This window comes from Arvicanthis niloticus, chromosome 12 (genome assembly GCF_011762505.2).
Source record: "Arvicanthis niloticus isolate mArvNil1 chromosome 12, mArvNil1.pat.X, whole genome shotgun sequence".
NCBI classification, from domain to species: Eukaryota; Metazoa; Chordata; class Mammalia; order Rodentia; family Muridae; genus Arvicanthis; species Arvicanthis niloticus.
In genome coordinates this window covers 25,416,337-25,433,662 of record NC_047669.1, presented here as the reverse complement: position 1 = coordinate 25,433,662, position 17,326 = coordinate 25,416,337, and the positions used below count along the sequence as shown (strand labels likewise).

Genomic DNA, 17,326 nt, shown 5'->3' with positions numbered 1-17,326 from the left:
CCTCTAGGTGGGTTTTGAGACCATTGTTATTAATAAAAATGTATTGATCTGTCACCACGGGGCACCCAATACACATGTGCACATACCCGCACACATAATTTTTTAAAATTAAATGACTTTTTTAAAAAAAATTGAGATGGGGAGGTAACACCACTTCTCATCCGAAACCTAAACAGTAACTATACGCATGCACACAGACACAATGAGTAGATTATAACCATCAGTGACGCTGAAATGCCCTAGACCAACAGTACCTAGCATCCACAGGCTGGGTGCAGAGCGTCTACAGCTCTCCTGTAGCAGAAGCAAACATCAGTGCAGTCACTTTGGAAGACCAGCAGTACCTACTAAAATGGAACATGACTTGACTCTGCAGATCATAACCCGGCAAACAGTGCATGCCGGAGTGTGTGTAGAGGGGTGGGTAAAAGGAAGAGGATCAGACTTGGGGAAAGCTGAGTAGGGCCAGCATCCAAGACCACATAACCACGACAACCCCCAAACAAGCCGCCAGAGGCTCTTGGCCACTTGCTGACAACTCAAACTTCAGCCAGAGAGAGCCACAGGGCTGTTCCGTGGAGATCCAGTGCCCAGATGACAGGCTGTGTGCTGCACACTAATACCCGATACAAATACTAATCAAAGGCTGCGGCTGCCTTGCTGCCCAAATGGCAAGTTAATTTTATCGCTAGAAAGGAAAGGGCATAAAGAAACTGCACCTCGATATTGCTGATTTCAGCACTGTGGCGGGAAAGAAATAAACCTTAGCTTTCCCTGGGGTCTAGACTCTGAAAGGTGACAACTACTTACTGGAAAGAAAGGTTTAAGCGCAGAGTTCCAGAGGTCTCAATCTGGTCAGAGCTGGTTCCACTGCACTGTGCCTAGGCTGAGGCTGAACACTGTGGCAGAGACCGTGTGAGACAGCCGCTCACCTTGTGGTGGCCAGAAAGTAAAGCAAGTGGGTCAAGGACAGAGAGAGGACACTTGTGCTCCCAGGCTTCCTCCCCCACCATGCCCAACTATTCCAAATAACCTATGACCTATGACCTATTGGGGGTTCTCCTCCCTTAGTTGGTTCTCCCCGGAAATGGCCTCAAGACATATCCTGAAGTGAGCTCTGCTGATCTGCTAGGTATCTCTCAATCCAATCAAGTTGACAAAGATTAACCATCAAGCCTTGGGAACATGATTCACTCCATAAACTGCTTGAGATGCAAGCTCAAAGACTTGAGTTCAGAGCCCCAGAGCCAAGGCCAGGCCTGAGGCTGGAGAGATGGCTCAGCAGTTAGGAGCACTGGCTACTCTTGCAGAGGACCAAGCTTTGATTTCCAGCACCAACATGGCAGCTCAGAACTGTCTATAACTCTAGCTCCAGGAAATATGATGCCTTCGTCTGGCCTTCATGGGCATGGGGTAAACACATGGCACATGGACATACATGCAAACAAAAATACCCCTACATGTAAAATAAACTTTAAATTAAAAGGGGGAGCTGTTTCTGGCCTATAGATGCACACATGTAATCCCTGGTGGAGAAAAGGAGATGCCTGCGGCTTGCTACCCAGTCAGTCGAGCTGAACTGATGAACTCCAGAACCAATGAGAGCCTTTCTCAAAACATAGAGTACAGAATGGTTGAGAAAAACACCCAACATCGACTTCTGACCACACACAGACACAGACCACTTATCCCACACAGGACGGACAGACACAGGACAGGCAGGGACACAGCCGGAGGGAGGGATGGAAGGGGAGAAACTGAAATTGGTTGGTTGCTGATTAACCACCAAGGCCAAGTGCAGTGATGCACTCCTGTAAAGCCATCGCCAGAGAAGCATCAGGGTCAGTAGCTCAAGGCCAGCCTTGTCTACACTGAGAGTCTGAGGTCACCCTGACTGCATGGTCGTCTGCTTCAACACAAACAAAACTTAAGCCAGTTACTACAAGTTGTCCTCTGACCTCCACACATGCACCGTGGCACATGCAAACACACACACACACACGCACATGTACACACACACACACAAACACACTCAATAATTCCATGTTTTTGAAAAATCTTGCTGTAGGAAATAAAAATCAATGGGAATGAGCTACAGGTTAAACAAGCACGGAATTACCTTAAATATGTAAGTAAGGGAAAGTGCCCCAGCAGACAGGGGTGTAGGGAGTTGGGGAAGGAAGGGGAGTTGAATGGGTGAAACACAGGGAACTCTGAGAGCAGTGAAACTAGACTTTAGAAGACTGTAATGTAGGACATACTACACTTTGTATTTTGAGATCGCCAATGTACAAAAATAACAGAAAATTAGTTAAAGTGTCAGGGTAAAAAAATCTAACCACTCAATAAGTGAAGGAAGTAACTTTTCTGAAGAAGACGGTGGGAAAATTGCTGCCATGCTGTAGAAATGGCTGCAGTCTACCAAACTAAAGACCAGACCAGGGGACTAGCCAGAAGAACACACTCTAGTTGGTAACCGTGTTCATTTTCACAGGGGGTGTGGATTAAAATTTTTAAGACTGCCACAAAATGTATCTGGAAGTTGAAAGTTAAGAGCATGGATGGCAAGGAATAAGATGAAGATTGTTTATTTTTGAACCAGTGATGTACAGATCAGCAAGGTCGGAAGAGAGAAAGATCCGTATGAGGATGGATTTGAGTTGGAGACTTCATTAAGAACCATAGTTAACTTGTGGAGATGCAGCTGCTCACATGCAGAAGCATCCATGGATCAGTATACATAAGAGAGGTTAATACCTGCATGCATCCCATTGTTCTGTCTGCTGTTCGGCCTAAAAGCAAAGGGATCTTGTCAGCAAGTCTGTCTTTCTGGTGACAGATCCCTCTCTGATGATTCGGTTTCTGCAGCAATTCAGGCATGACCCAAGGCATTCTGAATAAAAGGAACAGCCCTGCTGTGCAGAAAATTCCAAAAGTTGTAGAATCTGCCAATGTGGAACCTGGGACTAAATCCAAACATATTTATTATGCAATAGGTGCACATAATAGAATTGGTAGGCAAACCTTAAAATATTTATATTCACTAAATTTCCAATGCTCAGAGGGAAGGCAAATGCACGGGAGACAGAAAGTCAAACTGCATCCGATGAAAACTATACCATCTTAGGTGAATGGCTGCAAGGAGCACCGGTTGGGTGAGTTCTATGCTTCAAAGGAAAATGTGAAAGGAGCCATAAATATGGGTGGACAGATGCCAGCCTGTGCAATGAGATGGCATAGTGGGTAACGGGGCCTGGGCTACTCGGTGAGCCTCTACTTGGAGGCACAAATCCAAAAGGAAGTGCACTACAGGGATACAAAGAGAAGATATGCATCGCTGAAGAGATCAGTACACGAGATGTCTGTGGGCATCCTCTGAGCAGAAAACAATACCAATGGAAAGCCAGGCCTGTACCAGGAATGAAGCCTTCGAATTGCCAGACTGTGAAATGCTGCCAAACAGAAGCAGTGAGTCCCACATCTGTGTCCCTCCTCAGCTCCATGTCCTCAGTGTCAACTGCAGTGTTTTGTGGGTGGCTCCTTATTCTCAGTTTACCGGAAGTGTTTACAGAGTTCTTATAATTTTGTCAGTTTTTGTGAATCTATAAGATTTACGATGTTTAAACGTTTCATCTGTTAAACGGTGAGTTACAAACAGATGTGTACTTTAGAGACAAAGCTAAAGAGAGAGACAACTCGAGTGTTAATAAGAAATTGTGCATAGCTATAGAGACCTCAAATGACACTCAAGCATTGGAACACACTGTGTGTGTGTGTGTGTGTGTGTGTGTGTGTGTGTGTGTGTGTACATGTGGCAGCCAGAAGACAACCTTGGGTGCATTTTCTTTTGTGTCATCTATTCTTTTCTTTCTCTTAGAGACAGGGTCTCTGACTGGCTTGGAATTCATCAAGTAACCTAGACTGACTAACCAGCAAGCCCAGAGATCTGCCTGCTTCTGCCTCCCCAGAATGAAGATTACAAACATGTGTCCCTGATCCAGGCTTGTTTTGCCAGTAAGCATGGCTTTTATCACATGGGTTCTAGGGACTGGACCAGATCCTTGTAGAGGGCAAGCACTCTGCCAACTGAGCTATATCTCCCTAGCCCCCCAAAACTTATCCTGTGGGTCTCTATGAGCTACTAATGGCCAGCAGAGTATCAATCTGTGAGAGGCAAGAAGGTAGCTGGGCTCAACAACTCAGTAGCCAGTGTTGGTTCCATCTTCAGGATCTGACCCCATGTAGTTTATTTTAGGCGTATTTAAACACAGTACAATTTGGTAAAATTATTCTCAGTGATAATTAACTCAATCCTGTGTGCACAATAGAGTTTAAGATGTGACTACCTCCAAACTGTTTATAAAGACATCTTCCATAAAGATGAGACTGACTATACATGACACCTTTAATAAAGACAGGTTCTAGAGATTGACAAGCTCACAATGGTGGCAGGGGGCAGTATCCAGTGTGCTCCCAGCCAGACAAATAGCACAAAGGTCACAGGGCTATTAACCATATCTGCTGCCAGCCTTCTAGATGGATAACAGGTCGACACATTCCTTCTTTGAAGGAACAAGCCTGTGTGCTTAACATTCCAGGTCTGCCTTGCGCTTATCTGTGAGCACAAGGACCTCGGCGGGTCCCACATTATTCTTTAAAGCCTCTGGGGTTTGCCACTGTTATTGATAAGGAGGGGAAGGTAAAGAAAGCAACATCTGTCAGGAAACCAACCTGGCAGAGAGTAAAGGATGGATCAAAGTGAAGGACAATTTTCAGCCAGAAACCTGAAATGACGAAAACATAAAATGACGAAACATAAAATGACGTAGATTTAGCTTGAGAAAGGGGTGTCTGACAAACAGCAAGAAGATCACAGAGAAGAAAGATTTTTAGAGATTCACTGGTTTTCAGCTGCCTGTTATGAGAAGAAATAAATGATCTTTGGCCATGAGCAGACCATGGGATCTCACGAGGGCCAATACATACAGAGTATAATGCAGTCATAGTCAATAGTCCCTACAATCTAGATCATAAGGGAAACTGGGCCAAGCACAGAGTCAGTCCACCTTGTATTTAAATACATACATGCATGGCATGTATGTAGAATGTTGTATGTAACATGTGACTTTCTCTCTTAATGTGTTTGAAGTAGGATGAGAAGTAAAGGGTTAGCAAGGCTCAGATGTGTGAAATCTGAAGTCATTCATGTGCCCCAGTTGGGAAATAAAAGAAAGGGCTGGGAAAAGCCACCATTACCGTCCATTCTAAATCAGAGAATGCCAGTCTGCCAGCTTCCACTGCAGAAGAGGATCTGGGCAGCAAAGTCGGGAGGAAGTGCTGAAGAGTGCAAATTATTTTTGTGTTCACGCTCTTCATCACCATCAGTTTATAGAATGTTTGTTAGACACTGAAGAGTAAGCAGATTTGATTTATTTTAATGCAGGCAGATGGCTTGGTCATGGAAATTGTGAAGAGATTTATCAAGCCGCGCCATCAGATCAAGGACATTATGGAATTAAAGGGCTCAGAGAGACCCTACTGGTCTACCACTCACATTATATTTTCCCCTAAATGACAAAGACAATTTGACCTTCTGACTCGAAATAACCATGAGGATGTGAGGTGCGAACACAAGTAATTTATTCAAGGCAGTATACACCTCAGGAATACACCTAGCAATATAAATTGACTAACAGGTAACTCAACATGCCATGTTCTGAGGCCACTAAAAACAATTCAAAGTCACAATTCCAGGAAGTATTTTCAGGAAAATGATTCATATATAAGTTTCTATAGTGGTCTTGGCATGTAAAACTCAAGAACCACTTCTTATTGCTACAGCTTAGATGCAGGAATAATTTATCTACCTGCAAGAAATGTTCTACTAACATGATAACGTATTAAGTAACAGGTTTATGAATTGAAAAGTTATTTTGATCCTATCAGTCTGACTGCTTCTGCCCATCTTAGAGACCATCTGGCTTTGTATGCAAACATCATCTTTCATGAAAATGCCAAAGAACAGCCTGGAAACACTACCAATGGCGCAAGGCCATCAGTAACAGAACTGGCATTAGGCCGTGGACTAACCAGACCCCTCAAAGCTGTCAGTTTAAGATGCTATAGCTTGAAGTTTTCTTAAAGGTCATGGGCTTCTCCTTTCTAATCAGTGCACGCAACAGTGAACAGTCTGACCATCATGCAGTCTACAGGGGAAAACTCAGACATCTGCCTGTCTTAAACACAAACACCCATCAGAGTGGAGCAAACAGATCAGATGCAGCAACTGTGATTAAAAAACATGCTCACCTATTTATACCCCACTTTAGATACAATGGATCTAAGAGGGAGAGACGCGGCAGAGCGGGGCGGGGTGGGGCACGAACACATCCTGCGAGATGAGCAGACATGTAGATATTGCAGGATTACATCTTACCTACTTGTAATCTTTCCAACAGATGCAGATGCTCTGACTTCCTAGACCTCACCAGGACATCTCACAATACACAGAGGATGGGGAGAAAAAAGTCAAATAACTGCTCTCAAGGCAACTACACATTAAAAGCAGTCATATAGCACCTTCAGCCTATCTTGCTCCCAATGATCCTACCACCGGAAACTAAAAGAGATTCCATAACCTAACTCCTTAGTCCTGCAGGTGAACGCAAGCCTAGAGGGCGACATTACCCAGACCACTGGTTTAGGAACTCTGAAAAGACAACTCATGTTCCTGATCTAAATAAGGCCGATTAATCCTTACAACTGGTCCTGTGTATTTGCTATATGCGGGTTCTATGTTTGACCCCTTTAATGTCAGGTGTTGTTTAATTTAGTTTTCCTCAGCAGAAGACAAAAAAAAAAACAAAAAAACAAAAAACAAAGTCCCTCTCCTTCACAAGATAAACGCAAACTTGGGCATTTATATAACATTCGTAAGGTCACGGAGGAAAATAAATTATCAGGACACGAAGTTTAAACTCAGTTTGTCTGACTAGAGAGGAGCATGCGCCTTTTGCACGGGGCTCTTCCCCCACAGAGGGGTAGCTGTGTATACCCAAGTACTTTGACTTTGGGTAGGCTGGACTACAGAAATGCCTACCGACGTGCAGGCTGTTGTCTACGAGTCTGTGCACAACAGCACTGCTGAAACTTAGAGACAACATAAAGGTCTAGCCATGAGGAAATAAACCATGGCGTCTATGTGCTGTGAGGTAATACTGCCACCAAAGAGAACAGGTGAATGTGTGGTACCAGTGGGGAGGGTTCCAACACTGACTTGATGAGCTTTCAAAGTCGATTACAGAACATTATGTCATGGACTCATTTTAAAAAGAAAACTGGTCTGTGTGTGGGTTTGTTTTATGCTTACAAAAAAAAAAAAAAAAAAAAAAGTCTAAACCTATGCAGAGAAACCCAGAGTATCCAGCGTGTGGATGTCAGGCCTGAGTCATTGCATGCACATACCCCAAGCACAGCCACGAGCCTCGAACCCTTTCAGAAAGCCCGTGGGATGAAGATGGATATTCTTAGTATCAGTAAAGTGCTATTTCCTTCCCGCCCTGTGCTGATGTCTGCACTGGTAGCACAGAGTCTGTAGTGGGTGAAGTTGCTGGGGCCTTATCGCTTGGTCGAAGGCCTTGGAACTAAGCTGTACTGGCAGGCCCTGGCGTTCTCCCCATTGTGCGCTCAGAGTGTGAGAGAAAAACAATCTAGTTTCCTCAGAATCCTTGATGAAATCGTATCTATAATTGTAACGGTTCCTGGCCTTTTGCAGTATTCTGTGATGCAGCGTTTGTAATATAAAACATTAATCACGTACAACGGAAGCAAGCCGCTGACCCAGGGGGAAACACACCACAACCACATGTGCTCAGAACTCGAAGAACACACCGTTTTTTTAGATCAATGTGCTGATGTGAAGAACAATACAGACATGGGATGATGACTGGGAGTCGAGACCTGACAGGTATTTTCTCAGAACTGGACAAAGTGAAACAATCCTTTCAAGTTGTCTGCTGCCAATGACATAGAACAGGAGTGAGGGTTAAACTGTTATAAAGTTTGTATCTGACATCGTGCACTGAAGAACTTCTCACCACTCTGGGAGACTGTTCTGATGCAATCAGTAACATTAGTTGACAACTGGTTATATATGTACAGTTAAGCCAATGGATCAATATTTTCCTGCAATCCGGGTATAATATTACAAAAAGAAAAAAATGCACTGTGAAACATCTACTCAAAGCACAAGGCAAACCTATAGATTTTTTTTTATATTCTAAGTGTGAAATATTTAATCACATTCTGTCCAATTCCACACTGCAACCAACCTTTAACAAACATACTACATTTTGGAAGAATGTTTAAAGTATCCAAAACTAAATCACATTCTGAAGTAATATTAACAGTATCCAAAATTATATGAAAATACCATTAAAATGCTACCTGGGTCAGGCCAAACAAGCTCCACACATTTTAACAAAACCAAGACACTGGATTTTAATGCAGAGGATGCAGAAGCAGGTGTTTTCTAATGAGCCAGACCTTTAAAAGATTCCCAAAAATGTCAAACAGAAACACACATGTTATTTGGTTTGGGTGGTAATAATTACTTGTCAGGAAAATATGTTGTTTCTTTTAATACCTCTTAGATTTCTTGGTGAGTCTCCAAACCATTTCTTTTTAATTCCTAGCACAGTGAATATAGATACATGCTACATTAAACAAAGTATCCTGTGACCCCAGACAATCTTTAAGGCCTGAAGTGTCTTTGCAATTGGGTACCACGTTTCTCACATGCTCTACACGCTGTCTTAAGTCTTGGCCAGCAAGAGCTAGCACAGCAACCTGTGTTTACCCATGGGTGACACTGTAAGTCAGCTCTACACTGCAAACTATTTAACCAACAAAAACCATCTTCACACACTAGCCCTGTGTGAAGATGCTGGCACCACAGGAATGATCTTTAGTGTACTCAAGCTTCTGTTTCTGCTGTGTATTTGTGTTCTGACAGATGATCTTGACCCAGGGGGATGATGAAGTTATCTACCTAGATGGCTGATAGGTAAGCCATCTCAAGCATGTGGCTAAGAATTTGGTAATGAGGAGACAGCATCTGGCATTTTTGAGAGGGCATAAACCACCCCACAGAAGATGTTAGAGTATGAGTGGCAGCTGATGGAGAAGATGTCAGAGTCACAGCTGATGGAGAAGATGTTAAGAGTCACAGCTGATGGAGAAGATGTCAGAGTCACAGCTGATGGAGAAGATGTCAGAGCCACAGCTGATGGAGAAGATGTTAGAGTCACAGCTGATGGAGAAGATGTCAGAGACACAGATGATGGAGATGTTAGAGCCACAGCTAATGGAGAAGATGTTAGAGTCACAGCTGATGGAGAAGATGTCAGAGACACAGATGATGGAGATGTTAGAGCCACAGCTAATGGAGAAGATGTCAGAGTCACAGCTGATGGAGAAGATGTCAGAGACACAGATGATGGAGATGTTAGAGCCACAGCTAATGGAGAAGATGTCAGAGCCACAGCTGATGGAGAAGATGTCAGAGACACAGATGATGGAGATGTTAGAGCCACAGCTGATGGAGAAGATGTTAAGAGTCACAGCTGATGGAGAAGATGTCAGAGTCACAGCTGATGGAGAAGATGTTAAGAGTCACAGCTGATGGAGAAGATGTCAGAGCCACAGCTGATGGAGATGTTAGAGCCACAGCTAATGGAGAAGATGTTAGAGTCACAGCTGATGGAGACGTTAGAGTCACCGCTGGCATAAATTGTGAATGAAGGGAAAGAAACAGGAGGGAACAATAAATACTGCCAGTTCCCAGGGAGTGAAGGACATAAAGCCCCCTCCTCTGACTTACGATTAATACACATGCTTCTAAAATACATCTCCAGAGTTTCAGGTACAGTAATTTAATGGGGGAAGGGCAGACTGAGCTGTAAAGGTTGTTATAAATAAGTGATTCTGTTGCTGGAAAACAAGTTCTAACATGCAGCAGCCCTAAGGGTTTGATACTGTACCAGGCATGGAAGTAGGAAGCTTCAGGTTACAATGAAAAACTGAAAGCTGAGATTATTTTACTAAAAAGAAAATAACTTTCAGAATTACACGGGGGGGAAACATATTTCAAAAAAAAATCAACAAAGTCACAAATAAGCTAAGAATCAGTTTTTAAAAAGCTATACATACTTTTGCTTAAATTTCCAAACAAGGGCTAGAGAGATGTCTCAGTGGTTAAGAGCACTGACTGCTCTTCCAGAGGCCCTGAGCTCAATTCCCAGCAACCACATGGTGGCTCACAACCATCTGTAATGGGATTCGATGTAGTGTACTCATATACATAAAATAAATAAATAAATCTTTAATAAGTAAATAAATTTCCAAACTCACAGATTTTTGAAACCATGAAAATAAATCTCCATTACCTCTTCTACAATATGCCAAATCTTAGTATAATGTTTATATTATATATATAACATATATTACATATATAATCATATAGTAGACTGACGTGAGGCACACCAGTTCCTAAAGGAAATGAAAACAAAGAGTCAACATTTCTTTTAAAAAGGAAAATTACCCTTTTCACATATCTGACGAACACAAACAGAGTGGCTTTCACAGAACAAGAAGGAAAATCCCATGTAAAAGTCAGCATTCCCTCGTCCGCCCACCGATGCCCAGCTGCTGGGATGATTCTACATGTTTGGTTAGTGTCCCTGTTTGTTTTTTATCAGTAATTTAACTAAGCAAGATGAGTAACCGGACACAGACAGGAATGACTACACTGGTTACCCTGGAAGAATTTGGAGCTCCCAGCAGAAAACTGTGACATCCCCCAAGACAGGTGAAGAGATGGGGAGAGAAGAAAAGACTCGTGAGAAGGCAGCAGGGATATTTTACACAAGCAACACTATGAGCCATGAGACTTTGGGCAGGGGTTGAGGGAGGGCCTCATTTTGTTTCCAGTATTGGGATTTCTAACGGACTGCTATGCTTTCAGATGTTTAAAGTGTTAAACCAATGAGTCTTAGGACTAGCCAAACTGTGCCACGTTCTCCAGAACCCTGTGTACCTAGGACCCTCAATGAAAATATGGCAGCGATGTTCCTAGTCCACAAACCCACTGTACTTTAACCCTAAATCCTGACCTACTGTCAGCCAAAGCCAACATTAACCCAATTCTCTGAAAATTCTAAAAAAAAAAAAAAAAAAAAAAAAAAAAAAAAAAAAATGTGGTACACATATTTCCTGAGCTGAGTGCTTCCAGAATTTAAACTTCCTTACACTTCTCAAGAAAGTACACCTTTAAAAACACCAGTTTACCTTCCTGGTAAGATCACCACAAGAAGACCCACAGAGTCTTGGCCCATAGTGGGCTAACAGAGACTGAACCACCAACCAAAGAGTATACAGGGGCTGAACCTAGGCCCCCTGCACATACGTAGCAGATGTGCAGCTTGGTCTTCATGTGGTCCCTAACAATTGGAAGGGGGGGTTACCCTGACCCTGTTGCCTGCCATTAGATCCCCTTGCCCCCCCCCCCCCCCCCCCCCCCCCCCCCCCGCTGGACTGCCTTGTCTGGCCTCAGTTGGAGAGGATATGCCTAGTCTTCCTGCAACTTGATGTCCCAAGGCAGGATGGTACCCAGGGAGGGCTTCCCCATCTCTGAGGAGAAGGGGGGGTAGTGGGAAGAGGGTTTTGTGAGCATGGGGCTGGGAGGAGAGGGGGAGGGGAAGAGGGAGGGGAGGGGGGGGAGAGGGAGAGGACTGCAATTGGGATGTACAGTGAATAAATAAATAACGAAGGGAAAAATGATCCAAAAGGTTAGCAATGCCACACCAGTCCACTTTTTCCCAAGACTACTCATTATGCGCTCTTCGTCCACACTTGTAGATTTGAACTGGTTTGATCCCAACCTAGTCATACAAACTGAATGATGTTTATTACAGTCTGCTTCTTCCTATAATAAGTTGGGTGGAGCCACAGAACTTAGCATCTACACAGTCCAGGATGACAGCCACCGTGAGCAGGGAATGACTCAACCTATTTTTCCCTCTGACTTCACATTTCTCCAACAAAGGTAAACAGCTGCTGTAGCCGGTCTTACACATGGGGATTGTGCAGGGGGGACGTCAATTACCCAGACTTACACCAAAAGAAAACGTCATGGTTTTAGGACACTTAACCATTACATAAATTAATTAGCTTCCCACTCTTATGACAAGAATTCAAATCAGTGGGTTTCCAAAGCCCACCCAGGAGCCGACAGCCTGTCCTAGGCAGATCCCAGGCGTGTGGTCAGTAGAGGACTTGACATCCTCCAGATGGTGGGGAGGGGTGCTGTTCTTGGAGCGCAGGCTGAGACCTGTTGGTGCCAGTCAGTTCTCATCCAAGGGGAGTAAGTCTCAGGCTCTGTGCTTACAGCAGGACCCAGAGCTAGAAATCCAACAACCCTACTTCAAAACGCCAAACGTACAAAAGCTGAGGGAGTTGAAATAAAGTTATCATCGGCCCAGATAACCATAGACCTAGAGCTCTTCTTTTAAATAAACAGGTCCTAGAGAAGTTTGGCTAAGAAAATGAAAGAGTGCTTCATTACATAGCCCGGGTTCAACCACAGAACTCCTTATGTAGTCCAACAGGGCCTCAAACGTGTAATCTCCCTAACTGCAGACAGATGCAACAAGTTGCACAGTGCACCTCCACAGCAGGCTTACAGATAGTTTGAAGGAGACAGCAACAATCCCCCCAACTCTGTACCAACTCAGAAAATACAGGCAGTCCCTCCCTCCCTTCCCGCTGCTGAGACTATGCTGTGACTAGATCCTTGTGGCCCAAGCTCGTCACCTCCTTTGCCACTGAGTCACATGGTTTAAGTGTGAAGATTCAAATGAGGATTTCTGTTATAGATGTTTCCACTACCGAAGCGTGAAAACACGTTTGAAAATGTACCACTTACTGTCGCCAAGGGGTAAAAGGCTGAACAAGAGTCTCCAGCCTTGCACATTAGGTCTGACAGCAGTTCTTAGCATTAACATTATAAAAACTCTCGATGATTTGGTGTTTAAACTGCTTCCCAAGCACTGTATGCTGAGTAAGCTAAACCTCTCTGAAATCTTCACGCGGTACCTGTCATCTTTCAAGATGGTCAAGCTACAGATTTTGACTTTAAAAAGTGAGGTCTTCCAAAAACAGTTACATTTCAAATTTTAAAGCTAAGAAATTGAAAGTTACAATCAGCTTCTCAAAATGGCAACGACTTCACGACTTTTTCTTTTTGATATGGTCTTTTTGTTTTACACACTTCCTCAAACTCTGTAAAATTATCTGCTCTTTCAAGGAACCACAAGTAAAAAAGAAATACTTCAGATACATTTCTGTCTATTTGTTGAGAGAGTCTCATTATGTATCCTTGACCGGTATGGAACTCACTCTGTACACCAGGGCAGCCTTCAACTCCCTGAGATTCACCTGCCCCTGCCTCCTGGGTGCTGGGATTAAGGGTAGGTGCCACCATACCTTACTCATTTAAACTATTCTAAGCCATTGATAGAATTGCACAGAAGTAAACCGTTCTATGCAAATTCCCTATGAATTTATTTCACAGAAACTTAACAAAAATAACAGCAATATCATGGTACCTGCTTTTTTTCTTTTCTTGAAGAGACTTTTATACTTCTGGCACATTATTCTTCCATCACTGCTGTTGGTCACTCAAACAGAATCCAACTTTTCCCACTTTGTAACAGAACCAATTTTATAGAATTTCTAAAGGCACACCACAACTCAGTCAAACCAACATTGCCACTGTCTGGTTCAAGAATCTAACCAGGACACAAGAATCTTCCCGGACACTGGAAAATAGAACCACCTCACAATCTCTGGTCACAACCTCCTTCCCTGGGCCTGTAAGGAAACAACCCTTTGGCCTTTCCCAAGACAAAGCCCTAACTCAGCACTCAGCTTGCCCTCCCTCCCCTCCCACCTCCTCCCTCCCCTCCCACCTCCTCCCTCCCTTCCCACCTTTTCCCTCTGCCCTTTCTCTGCTCCTCCAGTTAGAAGTCTGCCCTCTCCTTAGAACACACCCATGCGCTCTCTGCTCATATACACTTCAGCTCCCACAGCTCCTTGAGCTATGAAGGCCCAGCCACTCTCAATTTAGATAATCTAAATTCTAGGCCAAGTCCAGATCGAAAGTTAACTTTGCCGTGAAATAAATATTCCTTGGCAAATGTGACTCAGCATTTACTTGTTGTACCATCAAGTATTTGTGCACACAGCGTGTTTCAGGAAAATCCCATGAGGGCTACAGACAAACTTCATATCCTCCCACCGTCTCCCTGCCCCACCCACCTGATGCCCAAATGCTCACATGTGCATGTGGTAGCAAAGGAAACTGAACAGAGAAACAAGTTTTTTGAGAGTTAAAAGTGGCTCTACAGAGCAGGCCATCCCAACGACTGGAACTACCTTGGAAGTCCTCAGAATTGTTCTAGTATTGAGCAGAAATAGTTCCACCCAAAGCTAAGGCATAAATCAGGTGACTGCCTATGGATGATTCTAGAAACAAAATCACCTGTTTAAAAGTACTGCCTAATAAATTCAAAACACAAAAATCTGCTGGCCAACGAAGTTTAACCATAGTTTTTTTTTTTTTTTTATCAAAAACATTTTAGCTGTTCTTACAGCAACAATTACAACATTTCAGCTGTGTTCAAGGACTGTAAGAAACATCTATGAATTCGTTTATTTCACCTCTGACAGAAAGACAGTGACACATAGGCCTGCTGAAAGTAGTAAATGACAAATTCAGTTTGGAAGCTCAAATACATAAATACACACATTTGTATGTGACTTGATTATTAGCATATCATTACTAAAAATATTCCTACTGAACTTCCAGAAGTCAGAACACCGTCCCTGGTATCTTCAAAGAAGGTAACAAGACAGTTTGCTCTGATTCCTCCTATACTAAGTAAACTGTCTACAACTGAGTTACTTCAATATTAAAACACTTTTTATTCACATAAGGCCATAAAAATGACTGGAAACCTACAAAGATATCTAGAGAGAAATACAGTTATCCACAGCACTCTCCATCACTGAACTAGCATCGTAAATAAAAGCCTTCTAAACACATTTCAGTAAACCTCAGCAACCAGTTACTGAGACAGAAAACTTGATTCCATAGAACAATGCACACACAAAGGCAGGATTGTATAAAAGGAAATTCAGAGCCTACTGAAAAACTGCTGGGGAAAAAGAAAATGTAAGAAAAACTGAAGAAATTAAATTTGAATAAACAACTGCTTTCAAACGTTTCCTCATATTGCTCCATTCTATGTATTTTTATGAGGCAACTTAGACCCTCTGGTTACAAAACTTACGAGTGTAAATAAACTGCTTTTGGATGTAATCGAACTTTTTTTAAAAAAAAAAAAAAAAGCGAAATTTTACCCCTGCATATGCTTTAAAGGTTATAATGAAGTTACGACTTAAAATCTGCAAAAGTATTTTTAATTAATTTAATTCTTTTAAAATCGCAACCTCCTTCAAAGCTGTGGTAACGCTACAAAGTTTTCCTGCAGCCCTCTAGTAACTCTTAAACACTATTTCTAAGTGGGCTGGCAGCGGGAGTTCGTGCCGGGAAGTGGTAGCGGGGAGCTGCGCAGGGATTACAGTGCTCGGGGACACCTGGGCGACGCGGGCCTCCGCCACCGCCCCGGGGGGAGCCGGTTCCCAGCCCCTGCAGGCGACAGCGGGCTCGGTCCCCCGGCGCGGCCGGACAAGCTGGGTTACTCACCGAGCAGCGACACGAGCAGCCAGGACGCCGGAGCCGAGCGCCGCCGAGTCATGCCGGGGCCGCCTCGGGAGCCGCCGTCCGCCGGGCTGCTGGGCGGCGGAGTGCAGCGGGGACCGAGCGGGACACGGGAGCGCCGAGGCCACTCCGCTCCGCCGAGGCTCGGGGCAGGCTCGGGCGTCCCGGGCTCGCCGGCCGCCGCGGCCACCACCAGCCGCCGCAGCCACTCCCCCCCAGCTCCCGCCAGCTCTTCCCCAGCCGGGGGCTCAGCACCGCCTGCCCACTCGCCGAGCGGTCTCCAGGGCAACCGCGACTCCAGCGCGACGCCTGGCGGCCACCTGCAGAACGCGACGAACCCACGGCTGGCGCGGCCCGGCCACCTGCTTTGGTCCCCATGAACTCTGCAAAGACATGTTGGACCCAAAACCCAAAGCGGCTTCCCTCAGATCCAACTCGTCTTTCTCGGCTTCCGTTTTCAAACAGTCCCTACTCTGACCATTTTAGCCTCCCTGAAACCCATTTAACCGATCTGAAAAAACCTTAAGAGACTCCTAGGAGACACTAGGAGTCATGTAGACTCTTAGGAGAGTTAGCCTATCCAAGGGATGAGTCCCCTTATTGGTGGGTGGTTCATGCAGAGTCGTCAGCCCTGAAATCATATACAAACAACAACAACCAAAAAGAAAAAAGAAAAAAAAAAACCCGGATTGAGCCAGTTGTATCTCCATGGATGGAGGGATGGAGGGATGGGCAGATAGATATGCATACACAGGCATATGTAACTAATAAAGAGGTTAACAACTTGAGAGTGGGGGGACATGGGAGGGGTTTTAAGAGAAGGTATAGCTGGGAAGAGATGGAGAGAAGAGATCAAAGGAAAGGCGAAAGTGATGTCATGATATTTCAATTAAAAACCAGGATGATCTTAAATGTCTGATCTTTCTGTCGAAGCCTCCCAAATCCTGGGATTACAGGCCTGCAACCATGCTTGCCATCTTCCAATGTTTTAAGTGGTCCCTTAGAAAGCTCACGTTTCCTTAGACTGCTTTTTAATACTGACTTGCCTTGACTGTGGCACCTGTACTTTAGATGGATGTGTTTACCTCTTGTTTGTTGTGGTTACATTCAAGAGACCTTAATAACATTTGAAATTCTTTTACCTATTTGAACTGCATTACTGCCCTTCCTTTCCCATTTTGGCTTGTTTCCTTCTACAGCCCAAAGTCATTTTCTGCTTCCACACCCACACTGAGCCTTCCAGATTTGAGGACCTACCTGCCCAAGAACTTCCCAGCCATGGGATCAGATTCTGAACAGCCTAGATTAGAACTCCTGTAGCCCTGCAGAATTCTGAGCCCCCCACACCTCACAGAACCAATTTTGCCGGGACAACTCAGAGACGGTAGTCTGCTCAGACGCAAGGCAGTTGTAGAAAACAATTTAAAAAAAAAAAAAAGAAAGAAATATATTTGCACAAAGATTTAAGGCTGTGTAGAAAAATCA

The 17,326-nt window shown here is 44.1% G+C and overlaps 1 protein-coding gene across 3 annotated transcripts in view; it reads right to left on the bottom strand.

Annotated features, from left to right (window-relative positions):
• Positions 1–17,326, bottom strand: part of Igsf11 (immunoglobulin superfamily member 11) — a 131,379-nt gene that overhangs the window by 110,865 nt on the left and 3,188 nt on the right. Inside the window, exon 1 of one of the 3 annotated variants that reach the window (XM_034515646.3) lies at positions 15,827–16,170. The exons of the other annotated variants lie outside the window; for them this stretch is intronic. Within the exon in view, the coding sequence (XP_034371537.1) occupies positions 15,827–15,878 (52 nt within the window). The 5' untranslated portion in view covers positions 15,879–16,170. Of the gene's footprint in view, positions 1–15,826; positions 16,171–17,326 lie in introns of those variants that run through there. 3 annotated transcript variants of the gene reach the window in all.